The 26,161-nt window shown below is 44.9% G+C and overlaps 1 protein-coding gene across 1 annotated transcript in view; it reads right to left on the bottom strand.

The window, feature by feature from the left end:
* Window positions 1–26,161, bottom strand: part of Cfap61 (cilia and flagella associated protein 61) — a 297,138-nt gene that overhangs the window by 101,166 nt on the left and 169,811 nt on the right. Inside the window, 4 exon segments of the mRNA XM_028881858.2 lie at window positions 3,933–4,107; window positions 11,280–11,448; window positions 17,477–17,544; window positions 17,546–17,576. Of these exon segments, the coding sequence (XP_028737691.1) occupies window positions 3,933–4,107; window positions 11,280–11,448; window positions 17,477–17,544; window positions 17,546–17,576 (443 nt within the window).

Genomic DNA, 26,161 nt, shown 5'->3' with positions numbered 1-26,161 from the left:
AGTGTGAGACTCTTCCCTCAGTCTGCTCACCCAATGTGCATTCTTGCAGGAAAAGCAAAGAGATTCGTACGAATGTCATAAATCTCAGAAAGGAGTCACCGGTCTTCATCACAACTGGCCACCAATTTCCAGGGGAGGCTAAGAGTAAAATGTTTTGATATAACTCAGTGTATGAGAGCTTTGCAAGATGATGTATACCTATAATCCCAGAACCCAGAAGCCTGAGGCAGAAGGGTCAACAGTTCAAGGCCAGCCTGCAATAATTTATCAAGACCCTATTTCAAAAACAAAAATGAAAATATTGTGAGTCATCTTCACTTGTGGGCACTAAAACCTTATTGAACACTCACAGCACAGCAGGCTTGGTGTGAACACAATTGACACAGAGATAAGTTACAGCTACATACATATCAAAGACATGGTTGGAGTTTCAGCAAATTCTAGAAGTCTCTATGACATCGCTGCTAAAACAGCTACTTTCCTTCCAAAGTGAAGATCTAGGAAGACCACAGAGACATTTGACAGTATTAGAGAGGACTTGAAAGACCAGTAATGAGGATGAGGTCCCAGCGTTTAGAAGGGAAGTGGACACAAGCCCCCATCCCTAACCTAGATGCTATCTCTGATTGTCAAACACACACACACACACACACACACACACACACACACACACACAAATCAGTTTTCTCCCACAGAGTCTCAATGGGTACACAAGCCACACTCAAGGGTAGGCACCGTGCCCAGCAGTAGATGGCACCCACAAAATGAACTCAGTGGTATGTTGGGAGATTTTTTTATTTTATAATGCTTTGTTCAGGAAATTTTTTTAACCTTACTGTTTTTTTGCTTATATGTTATGTCTTCTGATTTTGTGGTTTTACTGGTTGTGTGTGTGTGTGTGTGTGTGTGTGTGTGTGTGTTTCCTGTGAATTTTCTTTGTTTTTTTTTTAATGCTTGTTTCTTTCTAGTTTGTTTGTTTGTCTGTTAGTTTTCTAAGGAAAGAGAGAAAGAAGGTATCGAGTTGGATGGATAGGAAGGTAGGGAGGATCTGGGAAGAGATGAGGGAGGCGAAACTGTGATCTGAATATACGGTATTAACATTTATTTTTAACAAAAAAGTAACAAGAGAGTCTAGTGAGGAGACTCACAAGTGCTCAGTTAGGAGATAAGAGGCCGTCAAGATGACCCACAGGAGGTGTGTAAGCGCTTTTCACGGAGGCCTCCCCTCCCTGATGGATGGACTATCAGCTGCTGCAAAGACCAGGGTGTGTTAGGGGGCTGTGAGTGGAGCCCCCTTTCCCTCGCATGCTGCATTATGCTTTCACAGAGGCAGCCGTCTGTTATTGGCTCTTGGCTCCCACATGGAGATATGCTTTCTGGAATCAGCTGGGCAACTGTCCTAGGCACACCTGTCCTGGGATTTATATCATGCTCCTGTGATTCTGAATTACTCAGTGGGAGGAGGGAGGGCTCGGAGGAGTGTCGGGTACTAGAGGAGGGGACAGGAAAATGAGTTCAAGACTAAGGTCTGAATGGGACTAATTAAAATCATGCCTGAATATGACTTGAATTATGGGAAAGCTACAAAGAGTTTCCTAAGGCAGGAGGCAATGCTTTTCTTCTTAAGTTTGCACACATGAGAAGTCTCTTGAAAAGGCCCCTAGACAGAGCTGATGTAACTGGGCTGGCCTGGGCAGCTCCTCAGACACCATCCAAGCTTGGACTCTGTCTGAGTGCTAAGAACTCATACCTGGGTGACGGGGTGGGTATGGGGTGGAGTGGCCTGCATTTAAGCCAAGGGACTGCTTTCCACACACTCCTTATCCTGGCCCTTGAGTGGAAAAGAACAGGCTCTCAGAGTGGCTTCGCAACGGAAGTAGACAGTCCTAAAGCTCACACACACACACACACACACACACACACACACACACACACACACACACACAGCACTCCTCTTAAAGCCAGTCACATTCACAGAAAGGCAGGTCCTTTCCTCACATTTGAGAACCAAGAGAACAAACAAGAAGACACGGCAGGAGACTCAAGTGCTTCTTGCCTGCCTGCTGCTACTGGGTGCAACCTGAAGAGGTTGCATTGCTGCTCTCAAAGGCCCCATTTCTTGGTCAAAACGCTCCCTAGTCCTATCGCCCCAAACACTCAAAGTTCAAGGTTAAAACACTGCCACTGTCAGGACTGGTTGCAGTCCTAGGACAAACACTGTGTCCTTTGGCTTTCTGCTTTCAGTGAGTGAGTTTATGTTCCGCATGGAGTCTGATAGTTTGATATTATTTTCCCCAAGTCATCTGGATTAAAGGGGGCCCTGCAAACACAGATCATTACCTGGTACTGTAAAGGTTTTCTGGCACACAGTCCTGCCCGGGCATTTCTTGGGCTGCTCTCTTGCTGCAGCCTCAGAGATGAATATCTGCAGTGAAGACTGCATGCCCTGCAAAGTCTAAAGTATTTCCTTCCCAGTGCTTTATAATGACCACACGCTAACACTCTGGATAGGACAGTCCCCTTGAAATCTTGAAGCCCACACAAGTCAATATGGAGATTATTTTGGTCATTATGGTGGTTATTAAAAAAAAAGAGTAAGATGCTGAAACAGGTTGAAACTTATGTAGCCCCAAATCTGAAGATACATTATGACAGGTTTTACATCTGCTTGCTGGATGTATATGTAGCTCCCACTTCTGCCAAAGGTTCCAGACCCATTTGGACTTATGATGATTCATGGCCAACCTTTAGGTTACTTTTATTTCAACTCCCCCATAATATGGCAAGAGTCAGAATCATCTTGTGGTACTAGTATTCCCCTGGGTCTAAAAACCTGATAAGGAGAGCATATCAAAGAAAATTACAGGCCAACCTCATTCATAAATTTAGAGAGACAAATAGTTCATATCATATTAGCAAATCGAATCTAGCAATGGGATGAACGCCATTTGATCCCCATTAACTGTTTTATGTCCTGAATACACTAACTTCAGATATTTCGAGAGACCTAAGTCATTAACTGAAAATCAGAAGGAACTGTATTTAATCTATTGTATTAACTACATTAACTTGAATGGAGTAATATTTAACAGATGAAGATGTTTAACTTGGCAGTTTGATGCCCACTTTCTGGGCACTTAGGGGTCTTTAAGTCCTTGACCTGAACTGCAGGTGAGGATGAGAACCTTAGCTCTCCCCATAGGTGGCCATGGACTCAACCTGGCCTTAGGGAAGATGAAGGGCTGAATGCACGATCACTTCCATTTCCTGGCTTCCAGGTTTCAACCAAGAACACACGGGCAGCCAGGCTCTGTTCTAGCTGTTTCGAGAGTCAAACAATTTCAATGAAATCCAAACAATGGTGAAGAAGATGCTTGGGAAATGCTTTTGAGTGGCGCAGGCATTTGTACAAATGTTTTACTTTCACAGTTGGGTTCAAAAAGTGGTCTGCAGCTCGAATGTGTCTATTTGTGGGGAGGGCCATGCAGGCAACAGCAAGAAAGGGAACAATGACGCCTGCAGAGAAGAAAAGGGCCCTTCCAACGCTCGCCTTTCTTCCTCCTCCTGGGTCTTTTCAGCTTCACAAAGGGAGACATATTTTCCATATAATTGCTAAACATGTTTGCTTATTAAATTATTCTTTAATTAGTTAATGATTTTAGCCATGCTTTGCTCTTCGGATATTCATTTTGTGTAATAAAATAATTATAGATAATTAAACTATCTCGAGCCTTTTTCTTTCCCTCAGAAAACATTCTGGGTATCCAAAAATGACAACAAGTTGTAAATTAATCTGGAAAACAAAGCATGACAGATGAATGATTTGGTTGGAATTAATTAGACACTAATTATATACTGGAACTAGATGAAGAATGAGACTCATTATAAAAATAAAATGCTATTCTGAAAGGCTGCAGTTACAGTAACTTTACCTTCTGTGAGGATGGCGTTGTTCCTCATCCAAATGAGCGCCTTAACGCAGTCTTCCTCGTTGTTGAGAATGAAAAGGTTGTGAGGGACTTTACCAGTGTACCTCAGCTTGCTGTTGTCCATAACCTCTCTGTTTGTCAGGTGTTGATCCATGCTAGCCCCCGTGGGGCACGGGACCTGAGGCGTAGGACAGAGAGATGGTCAAAGCAGCGGCGACATGGTCGGAAGAAAGCCAAGTCTATATCCACACTGTGGTGGCCTTTTCTGTCCCCAGATGTAGTTAATTCGGTTTTTAATAGAGAGGGAAAGAAACACACAAATAAACAGGCAGAATGACCACGTTGAGGCAACTCTTAGAATGAATTGCTCAGGTTACCCAATGCTCTGTTACCAGTTATTTTCAAACTCAGTGGCAGAAAGCAGCCCCTTACTGTATTCTGAGTCATACTGTTCTTGTAGGTCAGTGATCATCCAGACGCAACAAGTCAAGGGACAGCTTCTCTCTGTGCTACAATGGCTGGGGCCTTGACTGGGAAGACTCAATGACTAACGGCGACTTAAGGCTTTGAGCGTAGACTCATCTGGACGTAAGGGTCAGTCCTTTCTCTTTCCTCCAAGGAACATGCAGGGTATCCTAAGCTAGCAAGGTGTCATCAACTTTCTGAAAGCTGCTGCTCCCTGTGGTCTGGAATACCCACTTATGACTTGGGCATCTCATACTGTGGCAGCTGCATTTCCGGGGAAAAGGTCTTGAGAAAGGAGCTTCACATTCTTCTCTAGCTTAGTCCTGGGCCTCCAGAAGTGCTCCCACACAAGATTCTGTTATTCACGGGGTAGCTATAGGGGCCTGCCCAGGATCAGGCTATAAAATGCCTTAAGAGGACTGGGGCGCTCTGGACCTAGCAGATATGGCTATATATAGTTAAATCTAGCTTCTGCAGGAGCTGTTACTTCAAGTGCTGAAGTTCAAGTCTACGGAGGGGCCATGGAGAATATGGAAGATTAGTGTTTACTTTATCAGGAAAGAAATTTTCTTCTCTCTCTCTCTCTCTCTCTCTCTCTCTCTCTCTCTCTCACACACACACACACACACACACACACACACACACACACACACACACACAGCTTCCCCTTATATGATTTCTGCTCTCTTGATGTTGACTCAGCATAAATAGGAACAGAAATTGTCCTCTGTAGTAAGAAAAATAACAATTAAATCACAATAAAGAATGATGGCCAACACTGGTCGTTCATGTTGAGGATACTCTGGCAACCAGAAGTCTTGTGCCTTAGCCAAGGAGTTTTAGCCATTACTCAGCCCTACCCAGCCACTGCCAGGAACAGCACAGGCTCATGATGGCCAGATCTGATCTCTCAAGAAATGTCAAAGCCTTGGGTTTGCATGTAGACTCTTCACTTTTTATTTTTGATTCAAATTAAAACCAAGCACTGTTGTTAATGCCAAATAAAATGGCATGGTTGCTTGAGATTGCTCAGGAGACCGCTATTCTGGCCCTTCACTCTGGCTGCCAGGTGGAAAGTGTGTGGACAGAGAGGCAGCCCAGGGAACTGAGATAGGGAAACTGAGCCTTCCGTGGAAGATCTTTGTGGCCCACGTGGCAGATTCACAGTGGAAGACCTAAACAGTGAGTCGTGAAGCATTCTACAACAACAATGGCACAGAAGCTTGCCTGCAGTGCGAGACCTCGGACGAGTCATGCACTTCACCCCCCCCCCCCCAGTCCTTGACATAGTCACTTTATGAAACAGGGAAAGTGCATGGCAGTGACCGTGAGCGTTCCATCAGCTACCCTGGTTGTCTCATAGGGAACACTCATAGGGAACAGGATTGTTACCACCCTGATGAGGATGCCAGGGGCAGTCACACTCATCTCCCAGGCATGAGCATTCCTTCTGGAAGCAGACTTTCAGATTATGAGAAAGCACAGTGTTTGTTCTTTCTGGGTAGATGTCTTAAATCTGGGCCATGAGGTAGGAACCTAATTTCTTTTCTCCACAGAAACCCTAAGAGGGTTTGAGAACTGGCTGGTCATCTTGTCAATCCCCACAGCTATGCATCTCAGTGACTTCCAGTTCATCCCCACGGCTAAGCATCTCAGTGACTTCCAGTCTCTGGGGGAGCTGTTTGTTCTCTCTCTTCCTCAGCATAATTCTAGGAAGTGAATAAAATCACCAGGACTTTCTGTTTTTGTGATGTGCCCTTTCATATAACCATGTTCAGCAGGGAAGGAGTTTGGGGCTGCTGTCTATACTGGCATCACGAATTGCACCCCGTTACTGTTAATACTTTTCTGTCTCCAAGTTCCCTTTGGTGAATATTTCTAGTGCTGATTTTTATGAATTTGCTTCACTAACCTGTCACTGTGTATTTTTCATCCAAATATTTTAATGTTTTATATTTATCTTTTATATTTGTAGGTGGGGGGGGGAGTATGTGCATGTGAGTGCTGGTGCCCATAGAAGCCAGAAATGTTGATCCCTTGGAGCTGGAGCTATAGGTAGTTATGAGCTACTCAACACGGGTCCTGGCAATCCAACTTAGGTACCCTGGAAAGAGCAGTACATGCTTTTAACCACTTATCCAACTCTCAAGCTCTTAAAATTTCTTTACTTTTTTTTTTTTTTTCCAGAGGGGAGGGCACGCCTACCATGGTGCACTTGTGGAGATCGGACAACGTACAGGAGTCAGATTTCTCCTTCTGTTATGTGGGTTCCAGGGGCCAATCAGGCTGTCAGTCTTGGCAGCAAGTGCCTGGATCCACTGAGCCATCTCACTGGCCCCCTCGCTGGGTACTTTTAACCATCTTTTCAAAACTGATTTATTTTCATTTTCATTTATGTGTAAGTGTGTATGTCTGTGTGAGTGTATGCCACATGTGTGCTGATACCCTTGGAGGCCAGAGGACAGCACTGGATCTCCTGGAGCTGGAGTTACAAGTGGTTGTGAGCCACCTGATATAATAAGTGCTGGGAACTGAACTCAGGTCCTCTGCAAGAGCAGCAAGTGCTCTTAACCATTAAGCTCTCTGTCCAGCCCCTTAACTGTCTTTTCATTTAAAAAAAAAGGGGGGGGGTCATTTTGATTGAATGCTTTCCTCCTATTTCAAGTTTAGTGTAAACCTGGTCTTGGTCTTCGGTCAGGGTAGCGTGAAACCATGACATCCTCGGCCATCACTTGCACCACCCCCATGTTGTTCTGGTTCACACTTCCACCACTGCATCCTTAGTCTTTCCTCTCTCACCTTTCATCTCTCCCGGGTTTGCTGGGTGAATTCCTTTGCGCTGCTCCTCAGCAGACTCTGGCTCAGTTCCTCTCAACTGAGAGGAGACTTCACCACCGAAATGCTCCCATTGGGCTTCGGGCTTGTGGCCAACGTCCGCTCCTCCTTAACCACACCCCTTTTCCATCCATTTCCTCATCTCGATTACATCACTTTAAATGGAGGATGATCAGCTTTCTGTGTAGTAGGTATGCTCAAAATTTAAATTATTTACATGACTGAAGTCCTCCATGGAGCGGCCACCTGTGTCCCTAACGACTGTAAAACTCTGCATCCCCTGTCTGTTATGGAGTACAGGATAAAGCAAAACAACAACCAAAGAACCCACAAGAGGTACTTTCCCAAGGTCTTGCGTAGAAGGATGGCTCCTGAGACTTAGGTGGACGTGTAGTTCTCGCATCACCACACTCCCGCAGAATTCGGTGTCCTTAGCTCTGCTTTCTTCCGGCATTTAGTGACAGACAGGAGATGGTTTATGCCTCTATTCTTTTTATCCTTTTAGGGGGAGCATCTGACAATCTGCTATTTTCTTCTGAAATTTGTTCATCCCCCCCCCATCATTCCCACAAAACAATAAGAAATGCCTCACTCGCTGACATTTGCCAGAATGTAACTAAATGAAAAAAAAAAAAAAAAAAGGCTGATTTTGCTTGGAATCAATCACGTGGGCAATTCTTTTCTGGGGTAAGGAGAGTTTTCTGCTAGCAATCGTAAGTTCTCGTCACGAGCCTGTCCAGAGATGAGACTCCAGTTCTCCGATGAGTGTGTCTCCTTTCCCTTCCACCGTCCCTGGAGCTCACTTCTGACACAGAGGGGCCCCTCTCAGGTCTGTTCCAGGGGGACCCGGTGTGCATATGTATTCCTCCCTCCCAATCTGTTTGGACCCAACTCTTTTTTTTTTTTTTTCTTTTTTCTTTTCTTATGGCACCCCTCCCCCCACGCCCAGTTTACCCAGGAGATCTCATCTATTTCCTCTTCCCAGGGAAGTCCTTGTGTCCCTCTTTGAGCCTTCCTCATTACATAGCCTCTCTGGGGCTGTGGATTGTGGCCTGGTTCTCTTTTACTTTACAGCTAACATCCCCTTATGAGTGGGTACACACCGTGTGTGTGTCTTTCTGGGTCTGGGTTACCTCCCTCAGGATGATATTTTCTAGTTCCATCCATTTGTCGGCAAATTCCATGTCATTCCCTCAGCCCCACATGCTTGCTCACCCAGTCTGGATGGCGTATTCCTTCTGCAGACACCACGTTTCAGAGCCACACCCAGCCTATCCTGCAGCTTTGTTTCTCACTGGTCTCTCCACCTACTGGCGTCTGGTGGTCACCACCCCTTCAGCAGCCTATGCCTCAGTTTCCTTTTGGCTTTCGCTTGCTAGCTTGTTTGTTTGCTTGTTTTCCTGGCCAGGGCCAAACTCATTTGACTTTGACAAGTTTTGTCCTTCCTCTTTCAATGAGGTTGCCCAAATCTGGGCATGAGGAGGCATCCTCCAACTTCTCCATACAGCCCATGAGGCACAGGGCTCTGTGACTTCACTAGGAAGCAAGCTGGGAGTGGTGTTCAAAGCTGGCATGTGCTCACCAATGAAAATGGGCTAACGAGATGGCTCAGCAGCTAAGAGCACTTGTTCCTCTTCTAGAGGACCCGAGTTTGGTTCTCGGCACCGACATCATTCCTGAACTCATACTGGGTGGCTCACAGACACCTGTTACTCCAGCCCCCGGTAATCTAATGCCCTCTTCTGGTCTCTGCAGACACCTGCACAGAGGCATGCACACACACACACACACACACACACACACACACACACACACACACATACATACACACAACATAAAAATAATTTTAAATTGATGGAAGAGGTAGATAAGGGAGGTAGAGGGTGTTAAAAAACAAGCTAGCTAAGTCTTCTTCCAGAATGGAGAGGTCACAGCAATGTATGACTTTGATGGAACAAGGTCAAAGGCTCCATAGATGTGTTGTTACTTGGAACTCCCAGAGTCACAGCTAAAGGAGAGGAGGAAGGTACAAACTGGGGAGCTCAGAAGAGGGCCTTGCTAATAAGTGTAGGCTGGTGAGAACCCTCCTCACCCTCTGTTCTGCAATACAGCTGAGGGGCTTGCTTTGTGGTCAGAGTCTCTGAATAAAAAACGTAAATGGTGTACAGTTAGATATTGAAAATACTGCAGAATGCTTTAGATGGAGGCGTGCTGACTCGAGGCTAAGGGCTGTAATTACATTTTATGAAATGTTGTCTTCTTGCTTTGAGTTTAAGCTCTACTGTCATCATTTTAATTTGGCTTACAAATCTGGAACAAAACCGCGAGAGAGCTGGAGTGAAGGATGTAGGAAAAGACCTAAGAACTAGGAGGTCCCCAATGAATTCGGCTGCCCTTTCTCTATCACTCTATGTACCTTTGATTTTTATGTCCTTCTGGAAAAATTAAATTGGAACTCCCCTTTATCACTTCTTCATTTCATTTTTCCTGTTGTAAAAAGGGCAAGAGCTTAATGTGCTGCGGACTAAAGCTGCAGAGGCAGCTGGGCACACATGGGCAGATGCCCGAGGCTCTGGACAGCTGGCTGAGTCCTCTGCTCCGGTTCCAAAGTGTGGGATCGCAGGCAGTGGCTGCAACCAGTGGGCAGGTGAGGGGGCAGGCTAACAGGGTACACTGTATTTCCTTCTCATTTAGTGAAAAGTAGAAGGAATTCTTAAATAGCAAAAGGAGGCGTCTTCCCACTTACTTTTTTTCTTTAACTAGAAAGACATTCTTCTTTTTTTTAAACCCTTCAAGAATAAGGTTTATTTTTCAAAACTTAAAAGCTTTTTTTTTTTTTTTTTTTTTTTTTTTTTTTAGGAGATCGATGCAAGCCACTCAAATTGCAGTCCATTCACAGCGGCCTCCCCGGGGAGCTTGCTAGACATTCATATCTCACGCTACACTACTCCGAAGCTCCCTGCTCAGAGCTTGCATCTTAAACGGATGCTCAGGGGTAGTGTGTGACCAAGGAGTTCAGGAAGTGTTGCTGTAAGGTGAAGATAAGGGACTCAATGCCAAGAAAGCTGAAGTGGTTCTCCACCTTGGCTTTGAGCCATCTGAGGAGCACAGTAAAAACACTGATGACCAGCCACACCTAGCAGCATAATTGAAGCAATTCCTGGGGACACAGGTGTGAATATGTTTTAAAAGCACCCCGGGAGGTCTCAAAGCACAGCCAAAGCTGAAGACATCCATTCAGTGATGCCCAGGCTACTCAGCACATGCAAAAAAACATGGGTAGACTGAGGACCTGTGGGCCCCCTGTGCTGCCTCCTCCCTGCCTTTGAAATGCAAAGGAACTACACACACTCCCTGGCCAAATCCACAGCACTGGGGAGAGGTTTGGGACCCCATCCTTAAGTTCTAAAGTAAACCTGTTTACTGGAAAGATGCCTTAGTTCTGTGCACATACAAAAGAACACTACCGCAAGGCAGTGTGGGAGTCCCAAGGTCTGCGGTCCTCAGACAGGGAGCAGCTTCAGTTCTAGTCCAACGTGGCTGGAGCACTCACGCAGAAAGCGTGGTCACTGGGAAACTAGTCAATCTGATTTCCTAGTTTTATAACTGAGAGACAAAATAAAATAAGGGTTGACAGAAGGTGCACATGTTTGAAATACTTTTGCGTGAGCGCATCGCCCCAGCCAAATGCTAGCCTCTTGAGGCATAAATTAATTTAGCACAAATGCATGCCTGGTTGGGTCTGGAGTCTGCTGTGATGATCCATAAGTGTTAGACATTGGGACAACAGCTTCAGGAATGACATTTCTCCAACTAGCTGTGATTTTTTTTTTTCCCCCCTCAACAGAATGTTTTTCTTGGAATGGCTTTCCTGGGAGGGTTTGCAGACACCGTTCTGGTCATGTGTGCAGGCCTTGAAGAGCACTTTTATGAATATAGAGTGGCAGCTGTGCGGGGAGACAGGACGCTCTTTGCTCAGAGCGCGTGCGCCCCAGTGAGCATATTGCCATCTTCGCATGTGCCAGCAGTGCCCCTGGTACACAGCCTTACCTGGTACTGCTGCCCGGTACAGAGAATGAGGTGGTCGTAGAACACAGTCTCGTTCTTGGAAACCACAACGCGCTTGGCTGCTCGGTCTATGCCCGTCATTCTACCAACCACAACGTTGACCCAGGAGCACAGTGACATCAGTGCATAATCTTTGTCATTAAAACAGTGGCTGCGAAGAGAAGCTCCATCAGTGACATTTGAGCAGCTGACAGCGGGCATTAATTAGACATCTGGCGAGCTGGTTCAAGTCCCCTAGTGAGCTGGGTCTGTGCTCTCGCTGTGAGTTTACCGGGACCAAGACTTAGAGATTTTTTTTTTTTTCCTTATGAAACACTTAGTCACAAATTGACATCCTCCTATTAAAGCTAAATTGTTCCACCTGGCTTCGGCTGGCCCGCAAGGGAAGGGTGTGTGATTGTGTATGTGAGATCACTTAGGTTCCCTTCTGTCGCTGTTTCATGGTGATTGGCAATCGACTTGAACTGTTAAATTGTCCTACTGGCCAGAGGCTTCAAGGAATGTAGAAGAAGGAATATGGCACTATGGGGGACCCTAAAGGCAGGTGTCGGATGCCAAAACATGTGGAAGATCCTTCCTTTTTGCTGTGTATTTGACGTAAAGGACTCATTCCTTGTGCCCCGGTGACAAAACCCATTTACAGAAAATGTCAGGAAGTTCACAGCAGGCACAATGCCTGGAGATTTGGAGCCCAATAAATAGGGTAGAGGTGATTTATGGGGCGCCAGTACTTTTACATATATCAGTCTAGGGTGGGTGACAGTGCTGAAGTTATGGGGTGCTGGGGGTCAAATGGGCTTCCTTCCTTCCTTCCTCTTCCTCCCTCCCTCCCTCCTTTCCTCCCTCCCTCCCTCCCTCCTCTCCCTCCCTCTCTCCCTCCCTTTCTTCTCCTTTTCTGGTTCTGTTTCAACTGAACACTGCTGTAAAGTACCTGAAGTAGGATGCTTGTGATTTGGGTTTATTTAGAGAGAGTTTTTTCCCCTTGGGAGGAGTTCCATAGAATTTTCTCAAAGGTGTCACCTTATATAGGTGACATTTGAATGACCCTGATCTGCAGACAGGCTCTGCAGTGTCAGAACAGCAGGAAATTCATTTACATTTAGGCTGCGTTATCTTTTCTGGACCCCAGGGACCCTGTATTCCCATCTCCTCACTTCTCGGGATAGGATAATGAGCCCATCCTATGTGCCCCCACCTCTGTGAAAAGACGGACGGACAGGAGAGTGTGGGAGACGCTGTTTCGTCAAGTGCGATGGATGCATATGTGAGGCCTCTTATTCTAAATAATATTAATGATACATAATCCTGTTTACTCTCTTTGGAGGCAAACAGGATTCTGAAGTAGTAATGGGAGGACATTTTTTCTTTTTGATCCACACATGAGTCTTGTCTCACTACACAAAGAGAATTCTCGTAATGGATGCACATTAGACCCCGTTAACGGGGCCTGTGAAAAGAGACGGGAGTGCTAGGCTTTGTGTTTCTCCATGAAACAACACTTAAAAACAAGAAAATTTCTTCTTAATAAAAAAGGAAAATAAGGGGCTGGCCTGTCACAGGAAAATAATGGATAGTGAGATGAAATTCATTCTCTCTCTCTCTCTCTCTCTCTCTCTCTCTCTCTCTCTCTCTCTCTCAACCATTTATAGTTTTACAGGAATATATGAAACTTCCCTGCTTCCACAGAGTCACAGGAAACACACAAAAGGCTTGTTTGTATTTGCTATGCGGTCCCTACTGTAAGCCATCCGAGATGAGAAAAAATTAAATATAGTTAGTGCCCAGGGATTAGTTTTAGGGATTTGCCCAAAGATAAAAGCTCTCTGGGGAGATTTGTGGGCGGCTAAGACAACGCCGTTTCTAATGACAGTGGACCAGGACTGTTGGCAATGTCAGAATGCGTATTTCAGAGTTGGAATCTGAACCTCTGTCCGGTGGGAGCTGGCGCTTGGGCACACTCTGTTTTAAAGGTTTGCTGAGACCCACGGGAGCGGCGAAGACTGGGGCCAATGCGCACAGTCTGTTAGCTTTCTCCTTTTAAAATGCCATTGTGTAAGCTCACGCTCCCCATTTTGGATACTACTACCCCTCTGGACTGTCTGTAATGTCTCCATCAGATGAGTGAAATTATCTATTGCAAGAGTCTCCAATTTTTTTTTTGCTAGGCAGCATTACAAGCCTAAAGACTTCAACACGGCAGAGAAGGTTCCACAGCGTCACGCCATCGCCTGGGCCCTCTGGAGAAAGGCAAGGAAGCACAGAAATCACAGATGAGAGAGTTCATCTTTCACAAGCAAGCTCGGTACCGACTCAAACATCACGTGAGGGGGAACTGCAGGTGTAGTTTGGCGGTAGAGCGATTGCCTGGCATGCACAAAAAGAAAGAGAAAAATGGAAAGTTGTCTTCATAGGAAAAATCGGGATAAACAGCTGGGCGTGGTAGCACAGGCCTTCATCCCAGCACTCCGAAGGTGGAGGCAGGAGAATGAGCATTTGAGGTCAGCCTGGGATTCACAGTGAGACTCTGTCTCAATAAACAAACAAAACCATGATGGGGGAAATTTCTTGAAGACGGTATAGACATATAAGGTATACAGCGTGCAAGGTGTAGCCTTCTTGTCAACATTGTACAGGCCCAAAACCTGGTAGTAAGAAACAGCCCAAGTCCTTAGGTGCACAATCAGAAGCCACTCCATAGAAACAAATGTCAGGTCTGAGCAGGCTCTTGTCTCAAAGAGTCAGAATTCTTCAGAGGTGGGAAGAAACTTTGAGGTTTGCTGGGGACTAGCTGTGACACACTGGGAAGAAGGACCACTGCAATTAACTTTCAATTATTCAGGGTTGATTGCCCAATTAGTGGCTTTCTCCTGCTTCCTGTTTCTCTTCCCTCCTACACCTTCTTCCAGCTGCCTCCTAGGTACATCGTTAGCACCTCAACCAGAGGCTGGGGGGCAGGGGGGTGAGAAGGCAAAAATGGCTATTTATAAAAAATATCCACAACAATAATGAAGTAAAGCACTAAAGACAAGTTCACAGTTCGTGTTGAGAAGAAGGAGTTTGGATTATTAGATTTATGTATGTTATTTGCACTTATTATTATTGAACACCAGGATCCCAGACAAGTTCCTTTCTGAGCACCATCTGAAAAACAGCATCCTGTTCCAGGTTCAGCCTCTGGCTCCTGAGCATCATGATGTGAGGGTTCCCACCCAGATGGGTCTGGCTGTTGGGTCCTTCATGGAGAGGATATTTGCTGCTTCTTCTGAGGTGATTTTCATGTATTCTACATTATAAAATTCCTGCTCTAGTGGGGTGCAGGATTTGGGATGGAGACAATAGATACCATCTTACAATGAAAATTATGTAGTATTTAGGAGGATTTCATGAGCCAGAAAAAAAATAGAACAAAGTTTAGTTGAATGCGTTGGCTGGCTGCGAATGAATGGGATAGTCAGGGTAGACCATGGGAAAGGGACATTTAAGAAAAAGCAAAGTAAAGGTTTGTCTGATGTGTTTGGGGCACACTAAGATTGCTAATCTGGAGAGAATGGAGAGAACTGAGCAGAAATAGTACAAGATATTGTGGTAGTTTGAAAGTAGTTGCCCCCCATAAGCTCACAGGGAGTGGCACTATTAGGGGGTGTGGCACTATTAGGGGGTGTGGCACTATTAGGGGGTGTGGCTTTGCTGCAATATGGCCTTGTTGGAGGAAGTGTCTCGCTGTGGGGTGGAGGGGCAGACTTTGAGGTCTCACATATGCTCAAGCCCTGCCCAGTGTCCTGGACCACTTCCTGCTGCCTTCTGGTCAAGATGTAGAACTCTCATCTTCTCCAGCACCGTGTCTGCCTGCACGCCACCATGTGCCACCATGATGATAATGGACTGAACTGAACTGTAAACCACCCAATTAAATGCTTTCCTTTATAAGAGTTGCTGTGGTTACAGTGTCTCTTCACAGCAACAGAAACCTTAACTAAGATGGATGCAGTCAGTGAAAAAGGACAGACCTTTCCTGCACTCTAGAACATTCTGTGATGACAAAAGCGTTCTGAAGCTCGCTATGCTGGTATGGTAGCATGCTAGCTGTTTGAGCCAAGGGGGCAAATTTAAGTGGGGAGCTGAAATTTCCGACTCACTGAATTTTAATTATTTTAAATGGAAACAACCCCAGTGGTTTGTAGCTACTCTACAAGTAGAGTTGCAGGAGGCAAGGAGCTGATATCATCTGCGTCACATTTTTGTGTGTGTTGTTCTGGGGACTGTGTTAGGAGGCAGAGAGACAAGGGTAGAGGTAAGGATATCTGATTACTCCGTGTAGCCTCTCCTGCTGCCCACATGTGTCACACCTGAAGAAAATCAGGTACATAGTTCTCACCATGTCACACTCAACCTTCAGAACTTCCCACCAAGCTGACTGACTGACATCCACATTTCTTGGGAATCATGTCATTTACAAAAGGGGAGAGTAAGACCCGAGGATTGGCTCAGCAGGTGAGGGTGCTGATGCCCTGGCACAGGACCTGGGTTCAGTTCCTGGCACCCATATGGTGGCTCACAACCTGTGGTAACTCCACTTCCAGGGGATCCAGGGCCCTCTTTCGATCTCAACAGGGACACACATGGTGCACAGACACACGTATAGGTAAAACATCATACACATAAAATAAAATAAATCTTTAAAAACTTAAAAAAGAAAATGAGAAAGGGAAAGAGATGTCCAAGGGTCTATCCTCCCTTACTGGCCAGGACTTGATGTTATGCTTAGTTTAGTTAAAAATTCAGCATACTTTACTAAGCATATACTTTTCACTATCAAGAAAACCTAAGTCCTTATCTAGACTATATAGGTAGGAGTGGTTCCTGACCAGCACACACACCAGCTCAAATCCCACATACTCTTTATTGTGCTGAATGACATTCTTGTGTGTGTGTGTGTGTGTGTGTGTGTGTGTGTGTGTGTGTGTGTGTATCAAAGTGCATGATCTAATAAAGGTCGGGTGGATAGCATACAGTGAAGCACTGCCCAGTAGACTCAAGTCTCCGGGCTGAAGACCTACCACTGCAAACAACAGCAACAGAGCTCTACAGAGTAAGAAGGTGTTCCCTGACCATGGGCCTGGTTCTGCTGGGGAAGAAGGGAGGGTCCCCCCAGTGAAGGTGAAACAAGTGTTCCTGCAAAAGGAAAGTGAGTCCCTTCATCAAAGAGTCTGCAGTGCCTCCACCGCTCTGAAAAGGGGATGATTTCCCTTTCTCTTCGCTTTGAACATTGGGAGACTATTTCTCCAGCAGAGAGCCTGTGTTTGGCTACCAGAAACTGAAATTAGAGGAAGCTGTGTGATGAGGAAATGCTATTTCTAAGAACAAGTGTCAGGCAGTGGTTCTGCTGGGACAAGAGGAGCAAAGCCTTCCTGGCCTGGTGAGGACAGTTCTAAGCCAGCTCCGGGTACCTATGGTTTGGTAGGGTGGGAGAGAGGCTCACACTCGAAGTTGATGCCTGTGGGGTCGACTGATGGCCACAGTTTCTCTGTCCTGTTTCTCAGACTCCAATGTAGAGGCAGCTGGGCTCCAGGGACAGGGAAGCTTGAGGATAACATGCTAGCCCTGTCCTGCCGTGCTGGACCACTCACTCACTGTCCTGCCAGTCTTCTGTTAACTTGACCCAAGCTAGAGTCAGCTGAAAGGAGGAACCTCAGTTGAAAAGATGCCTCCACAAGATCCAGCTTGCAGAGTATGTTCTCAATTAGTGATCGACGGAGGGCCCAGCCCATAATGGGTGGTGCCATTCCTGGGATGGTTGTCCTGGGTTAGAAGAAAGCAGGCTGAGCAAGCCATGAGGAGCAAGCCAGTAGGCAGCACCCCTCCACGGCCTCTGCATCAGCTCTTGCCTCCAGGTTCCTAACCTGTTTGAGTTCCTGTCTTGACTCCTTTCAACAGTGAACGTGATATGGAAGTGTAAGCCAAATAGTCCCTTTTCTCCCCAAATTGCTTTGATCATGGTTTTTTATCCCAGCAACAATAACCCTAACTAAGACACTCTCTGACAGGTTTGAACTTGTGTTTCCCAATTAATGCCTACTCCAGGAGAAAGGCCCTCCACTTTCCCCTTTGAAATCTATTATTTAATATAAAAGACTGCACATTGAATTAGGAAGGAAATTAGGAAAGAAAATGAATCATACTCGCTTGCTAGAAACTTCCTTTGTTCGCTGCCCAAAAGTTTTTTTCCTGGAAGTCCATGAGTTGAAATTCAGGGTGAGATTATTAAACTTCAGGTGAGAGCTGAAAAGAAATAAAAAGTTCAAAATTTTTAAAAAGTTAAATAGATTAAACAAAAATTTACTATGATTCAGTTGAACTTTACTTCATGTATCATTCAACTCTTGGCTTTTTCTTTGGAGGTAGAAGCTCTTTTCCCATACCTCTTCAAAGAGAACCTTCACAACAAAACAGGAAGGTGGTGTTGAAATGGCTAATTGCAGGAAATTCTAGAGGCTATGCAAGTGTATGGCAGATACTTTGACTTTTTAAAAATTGCTTCTCCCAAAGTAAAATAAATCCCCCAAATTGGGAGGTGGGAGATAATTATGCATAAACTAATAGCAAGTTTGAGGGTCACCCTGCTTACAAGAAACTGGACTCCTAACACCCCCCACCCCATACACACTTTGAATGTATTTTCCCCTGGAGTCCTGGGGCAATGTGATGGTGTCAGGAATATTATCAGCTTTATTTTCCTCAGGTGGAACTGAGGCACAATGGTTTTTCTAAGGCCATGTAAGACCGCTGTCTGCCTCTAATGTTGTCTCACCTAGCCTATAGAGTGGCTTATGTCCCTGATTCACAATGCTGTGACATCCACACATAAGGTATACACTACCACCTAAATACTTTATATCATCTCAGAATTACTTACAACCTACAAAAAATAAATAGTAGCTGGTACACTCTGTGTTTAGGAAATGAAGCCTGTGTGTGCTCAGTGCAGTGAAATTTTTCTCTCAAGGGTTTTCTGGCTGACACTGCCTGACTATATGGATATAAAGCCCAAGGAAAATCCCATCTCTATGTGGGCCATGTTGTCCTGGAGATGAAAATTGCTCCAGGGCTTTCCGGGATCATCTAATTCCCACAGTTCAACACCAGCCTTCTCACTTTCAGACATATATAGTTACCCGTGTCAGGGTACCAGAGTGTCACCTCGCAGAATATTCTAGAGGGTTGTCACTTGACAGGGCGGCATACAACTTTAATTCCAGAGCTTGGGAGGTGGAGACAAGAAGAACCATAAATTCCAGGCCAGTCTGGGCTACTAGTTATAGTCTTTCTCAAAAAACTGAACCAAACCTAAGAGCTGAACTGCTCTCTATTTGCATCACGCTTTTCAAGCCTGAAGCACTCACAGGCATTATCGCAGGGATTAATCTTCAAAACAACCTCCACCGGGGCTTTGGAGATAATCGCAGGCTATGTGTATTTCATGTGAAGGAAACTAAATGGTGGCAAAGGTAAGTACTTTGGTTCAGGTCATGGTGTTCCAAAGCAGCAGGGGTCAGCGAAGCAATTTCTGCTTTCCAGCTCCGGGCAGCATTCCCTCTGCCGGGCTGTGCCCTCTCTGCAGGCAGGCTACAGGAGACTGCCCGGCACCCATTGAAGGTTCCATGAACTCACATGCTTAGGGCTCACTCTCTAGACACCTTTCAGTATTTCAGATACTCCTGTTGCAATGTGCCCTCTGTATAGTCAGCAAAATATTATGGGTGAGATCTTATCACAGGAGCCTCACTAATGAGAAAGACATTTGTCCCCTAAAAATCTCTTCTTGGTTTACACGGCCCCTTTCCAGCAATCAAATGCCAAAAAGAAGGCCTTCCCTGGGCCAGAGGGAAACACCTGCCTTCCTTTCTCAAAAGGAGGTTGGAGATTTTCCAACTGGAAATGCTACCAGTTTCCTGGCAGTCTGTTAAGTAGCTCTAAAGACAGGACTTTGGGTGATGGCACGGGGTTGGGGGTGGGGTGGGGAGAGCGATCGTGGGTGCTGTGCAGTAGGGTTCAGCTGACATTTGAAAGCAGCTAAATGCAATGGAAGGTTTTGCTCTGAAGTCTCTAAGGATAGCTATCGTTTAAGAATGAACATTCCTATTTAATATGGAGAAAACCAAGCATGTCTTATCCTATAACAATAGGAATAAAAAACAAATCTGACTATCTTCAAATAGCATAAAGGCCATGCTTAACCCCGCCTACTTAGGACGTCAGTCTGCAAGAACACACCCAGGACAAGCCCTGGGTTCATAAATGTCCCGTGGAAAGCACAAATGATAATCACGTGTTTACACCCACAACTCCGGTTCTGGATCCTCTGTGATCAAAATGTACTTTATATTGTACTAGTAAGAGCTACATACAGGTCCTTTTTACATCTCCATGCAGATAGAAGGCTTAGTGATAATGCAGCTTTATCTTTTAGTACAAAACCCATCCCTTTGGTATGAGTAATTTGAAATATCTAACTATATGGATCAAATGACTTTTACATTGCCAAATCACCACATTATGTTATCCTGAATTATTCTACAATTAAAATTTTTCTCAAAAGATAAAAGAATGTTCCCAAAAGGCAGTTTTTGTTGTTTTCTCCTCTTCTTCATTTGTTCCTCCTTCTTCCTCTTCTCCAACATCACCTACAATGACCTAGTAGTGGATGGGATTTCTCGAATTGTGTTTCTTTAGAAGAAACAGTGTTTCTTTCTTTTCCTCTGTCACAGTGAAATTCCTCTCACATTCTTCCCATGGCTGTCCTGGCCTTTTGGCTGGTCTTCAAGTCCTGCCCTGCCCTTGCCCATTCTCTGGTCCTCATTCTCCACTTAGCATGTCTCCTGCATCATATGAAAGCACACAGATGACATCGGCTTCCAACCTTTCCTTCTTGCATCTGCAAGAACATCTTCCACTCCAAAGGCAGGGTCTGTCTGTCAATGAGCCCCGTCTCCTCGTCAAATGCCCACGCCAGCTGATCTCTTATGATGACCCGGTCTGTCAATCCAGTGCTGATGAAGACAGCTCCTGGGAGTCGATGGGAATACGGCTCCATTTCTCTGCTTCTTCATGAGTGGATCTAGTCTCAAAGTCAGCATAGATCCACGGTAGTTCTGGGGCTCCCTCCACCCACCACATTAATATTATGGGCAGAAGGAGGGAAATGTGGTGTTAAAAGGCAGAATTCCTCAAGCCAATTATATCAAGTACAGTTCATGTATGCCAAGAAAAAAAATGATGTGCCAACTGGGCAGCACCCAGAAATTAGAGCAGTTCCTGAGAACAATGGTAGCAGACAGAATTTGAGGAAAACCAGAAGAGACATATAGAAAACAACTTAGACAACTGCAGGTTAGACAAGCACCCAGTCAGTTGGCTGGAGAGCCTCCGGAACCCCACCTTTACTATGACTAAACGCACACTGGTTTAGGTTGGCCCAGTGCAGGAGCCTGTCCCGAAGCAATGGCTTCCTACCGATGTCATTTAACAGCAGGGAGGACGTTGTGTTAAGGAGCCTATCAGGCAGTCCCGCGTGACATTTCTGCTTATATTAGCAGAACTCACTGCCACTGCCACATGTCTTAGCAAAGGAAGTTGGAAACCATGGGTTTTCATGAAACATAGTGATTATTTCTTCCCCCGCGGAACCACATTGCCCTGAGTTCTATCACTAAGCGTGGAGTACAGAATGAATCCTTGGGGGGCAAATAGCAGTCTTGACTTGGCCTCACATCAGCTCATGAAGGAAGCATGGGGAGAGGACAAAAGAAGAACCTTATGAACCAGGAATTCGGGCCAAAAATCCATGACATACTCCACAAAGTCTCAGGAAACAAAAGGGAGGCTTGCACAGGATTATGGGAGCTGAACAGGATAGAGAGTCATGCCAAGACTAGCAAGACAGGGTGTGCCATCACAATCTTAAGCCCAGAGGATCGAGGCAGAGGGGACATAGGGAGAGGCGGGACAAGAAGAGGGAGCTGGGCAGGTGACATGTAGGAGCTGCGGCCACACCCCCGCCTGCCTGAAAGTTGTCTCATGACTGTTTTATTAGCCAGCTCTCCCCCATTTGTACACTTTTTCTCACCAAGCTTCTCAGGCTTCATGCCCACTTCCCCAGGTAATTTCATCCATCACCATCTTACCTATTTCCCACAATGCACTTGACTACGCTTTAATGTTTCTTCTGAGCTATAGATCTAATTTCTAAATGCTCCAGGGTCATCCCAAATTCAGCATGTCCAAATCAGGATGCTCCAGGGCATTCCAGATCAAATATGCAGCCAAACAGAGCTCTTGGCAGTTTCCACGCCCTTCCTTTCTCTGTCAAAGTCATGGCCAACTCACCATCAATCGTGCAGGAATCTGGAAGTTCATCTTAAATTCCTGTCCTCATCTCTGCTTCCCATGCCAGTTACTGTGTCTGGTCACTTTCACCTGATCCGTATTCTTGAATGCCCCATCTGCCAGTCCCACAACACACTGTGACAACTGACCATCCACCTGAAGAAATTGGCTTAATGTTGTGTCCCAGTACACATCTCGCTTCTGCCCCTCTTCCTCATAGCTACCGGAAACATCTTTTTACATTAAATAATATTTCAGTGGTTTCTGCTTTTGAGAGTCCGGACTTTGAACACAGCCTTGGTAGCAACAGAGCTGAGAAGTAGAGAGCATGCATGGGCTTGAGATTCATGCTGTCTTAGCTGGACCCATAGTGCTGACTTCTTGACCTCAGGCAAGCTATTTAACCTTTTTACCTGTAAATGGGAGTGACAGAACCTAGTGGATCTTAAAGGAGCTGTGCAGATGAAAGGAGATGGTACCCAGGAATTTTCAGACAGAACATTTTCAATGGATATTAACCATCTCATTGCCAGGATTCGCTAGCATGATAGGTAAGTCTTTATGGTCCAGGGTTCATCTAACTCTCCATTGCTCTTTGTACTATCAGCCTCCTCACTGCTCGCTGACAGTTCCCCACCCTTTCATGCCGGCATATGAAAACACAGCAGCATTCTCAGTTTTTTTTCTCTCCAACTTTGTATTTTGCTGTGGTAGTTTGTAACTGGATACAGCAACATCTGAATACTTGACTTGATTTAGCTCGATTATAAAGTTTATAGTGCTGGGGATGAAATATTGAGATGAAACGTTTCAGCGTTCACATTTGCTTACGTATGAATATTCAGAAAGTTCCTGCAGACAGAACAGCAGGTCACTGGGTACAGCTTGGCTTTGAGCAAGCCCCGCAGGAAATGGCACAAACAGCCGAGTCCCAGATAAAACCTTGGTCTCAGATTTAATGGTGTTGGCTTAATGTATATCAACAATATCTAACAGCACTGTGAGCCCTCTGCTCCCAAATCAAAGGTCACCATATTGTGAGGGGGAAAAAGTTCAAGTTAAGTGCTCAGGCCACCGAAACATTAAACAAGCGCACCTGCATTTTCGCAGCAAATAATTCCAGTGGGGATTTCACGTTGCTGTGGATACAAAGGGAGGAAACAGCTCAAAGATACTTGTAAAGCAGGGAGGGATTAGAGTATCCAGGGAAATAAGTAAAAGGTATTGTGTTTCATTCCGAGTTTCAGAAGGACAGCTACAAAATTAGGTCTAAACATCCTTATCCCGCAAATAAAGAGGAACACACCACCAATTTACTGTGAGCAGGAAAAGGACACATAAAACTTTTCGAATTGCTTGTAAATCTGCTAGTAATTCACTCATTAATTTTTATATTTTTTTGCTGATTTTGTGTGTGTGGCATGACATAGGCAGCCAGCCAAACTGAGTGATTTAATTAACTGGCTTTATTAATGCTTCTATTCGAACAAATAGATAATGTAGAGGAAAAAATAATTACCTCACATCCATCTAAATGTTTCAATTTAATTTACTAAAACCTCTGCTTTCAGAATTGTCCAAGACAGTGACAAAAATATTTTCCAGATGACAATAAATCCTAGCTCAACATAGATATGAGACCGGACTGACTTATTTTACCAGTCAAAGAACAGCTCAGATGTAACTCAGTCTTAAAGATGTAAGATAATAGCAAGCAATTAATGGTTAAATGCTACAGATGGAGGTAAAGGTTGGGGATAATTGTGAATGTCCACAATTAGAAGACAAATGCATTGAAAACAAGTCAAGCAAAGATTTATTATAAGCAAAGGGCAGATTAAGAAAATCTACAGTTTTTCCCTGAAAAAAAAAATTAACTCTTTTCAGTGGTTCGTGTGTGTGTGTGTGTGTGTGTGTGTGTGTGTGTGTGTGTGTTATTTGTATGTTTAGACCATGAGAGACTTTTTGATACATCTCAAAGTACTTGTTTCACTTTTGTTCAGCTAATAAAAATACCAAAGGCTGCATCCATAGCCACAGAGCTGTCAGTAATGGCAAATTCTGACTGTCAGGGGAGAGCAAAGAAAGCCAAATAGGACCGAGGGGAGGACTTTGAACACATGTAGAAGAGGCTGAGGGTTTGTGGAGGTGACGCAGAGGTTAAAACTTTCCGCTGACCCTACTCTCTAGTTTTGGGGACAACTCTCCCTCAGTCTACCTTGCATGGTGACCCAGAACTTCCTGTTCTCACTAGTCCCTGAAGTAACTGTGATGGAACCTGGAGAGAAGAGACAGCAGGCTATTCTCACAAGCCTCCTCTGAACCCAGCCATCTTCCAGGAGTGACCCAGGTGCTCTCTGGAGTCCTCATGGATCTGTCAGGAAAGGGACACGATGGCCAAAGTCATGGTCCATGGGGAATATCTGGAGATTCAGGATGTTAGATGAAATGCTCGTGTACCTGTGCTCAAAGGTAACTCATGAATCCTAACTGAAAAAAAAATTCATGTTTAGAAAATGATGAGAATAAAATTGGGGGTTCCAGCAAAACAGATTAAAATGGATTGAAAATGAGTTTTTCTTTATATTTTGTAAGAAACGCTTAGTAATGGTTTCATACATACATGCTTTAAATACACATTTATATACATTAAATAAATACCAGCTATGAATACCAAGAAGACAAATATAAGACAAATGGGAAAAGCTCTGTCCACAAGAAATGCAAAACATTAAGACACAAATCAATCAGTCACATGACCAAAAGCAAAGCATGATGGGACTAGAAGAACCAGTGACATCACTTCTGATGATGAAGAAAGGTTCATATTTGGGGCAGTAGTAGCCATTAGCAAGGTTTTATTAACACCATATGGGCTGGCTTCCTCATGCTTAGCAGTTACTTCTTGGGCTCCATTCTTAACTGGTGATCGGTTCAGCATGTGGCTTTGCAAAATGCTTTCTACTAGGTCCAATTTATATGTAAATACCGAGACCTGGATAATGACTTCAGCTACATAATGTCAATGATGGCATGATAATTAGGCTTGGTAGGCACTAAAGTAATGATGTAAGTTAGAAGTTATATTAATTCCTGAGAATTAGAACATGCGGTTTAGAAAGCAAACCCATAAACTAGTTTACCTACAATGAACAATTATAGGGGGGAAATCGTTTCCTTCTAGATACATCTGTCAACTTTGAGGAAATGTCTACATAAATGGTTCCTTAACCCAGCTGCATTGCAGAATTATCTGCAGTCTGTCAAACACATGTATTCCTGGAATTCCAGCCCCACTGAATTATAACACCAGGAATTGGGGGCCCAGAAACTATATTTCTGCAGCCCTCCTCACCCCCACCCAAATGGCTCACGTATGCAGAAGTATAGTCTGGAGCTTCTACAGTCTAGTGTTTATAGAAAGATCACTCAACATAAACCCTAGGTCTAGGAAGTGATTCACAGCATTTTCTCCATCACATATTGTGAAAACAAAATAGGGAAATTCAAAGGTTTTGTGTGTGTGGTTTTTTTTTTTAAAAAACCCAAATGCCTCACTATATTATTACTTTTGGATTATTTCTTTGAAAGGAATTATCTTCTAAGTACTATAGTTAGAGATAAATATGGTCTTTTTTTTTTTTTTTTTTTTTTTTTTTTTTGGTTTTTTCGAGACAGGGTTTCTCTGTGTAGCTTTGTGCCTTTCCTGGAGCTCGCTTGGTAGCCCAGGCTGGCCTCGAACTCACAGAGATCTGCCTGGCTCTGCCTCCCGAGTGCTGGGATTAAAGGCGTGCGCCACCACCGCCCGGCGATAAATATGGTCTTAGAGCCATTTTCTCACTAGATGGTCTAGTCTGGTCGGGGTTTCCCACAGTGGCTCACAGAAGTGCCACCATCCAGAGAGGACAGCCATCTGCCACAGTTTGATCTCAACTGTCTCCCGGGGCCACATGCTGAAGCTTGCTCTCCAACCTGAGGTACTAAGAGGAGGGGGTGAAACCTTAAGGAGGTGGCAGAGGAAGGTGGAAGTGGGGGAAGACAGGAAGGGGGAGGGAGGAGGGATGAAGGAAGTAGAAGGAAGGAAGACTGGCTGGATCCTAAGGAATGAGCTTTTGGGAGTTAGATCACAGCCCTTGACTCCTTTTCTCTGCTCCCTGGACACCTGTGCTCCCTGCCATGACACTGTCTTTCACCAAGGCTCAAAGTGATAAAGCCAAGAGACCATGGACTCAAACCTCTGAAACTGTAAGCAAAAATAAACCTGTCCCCTTTTTCAGGGGATTTTTCTCATGCATTTTGTCACAGTGATGGGACTATGAGGAGCATTTCACCTGTCACTTCTACTGAGGGGCTGCCACACCTGTGTTTGTAGGCCTGGATCTTTCCGGGCCTCTCCTTCAAAGTTTATCCAATGTCAAGTGTTAACAGGGCCCAGTCTGATAGCTCCTTATTTCCTCCAGGGCACTTGCATGTAGTTCTGC

Source organism: Peromyscus leucopus, chromosome 4, assembly GCF_004664715.2.
Source record: "Peromyscus leucopus breed LL Stock chromosome 4, UCI_PerLeu_2.1, whole genome shotgun sequence".
NCBI lineage: Eukaryota > Metazoa > Chordata > Mammalia > Rodentia > Cricetidae > Peromyscus > Peromyscus leucopus.
This window is presented reverse-complemented; position numbering and strand designations above follow the sequence as displayed.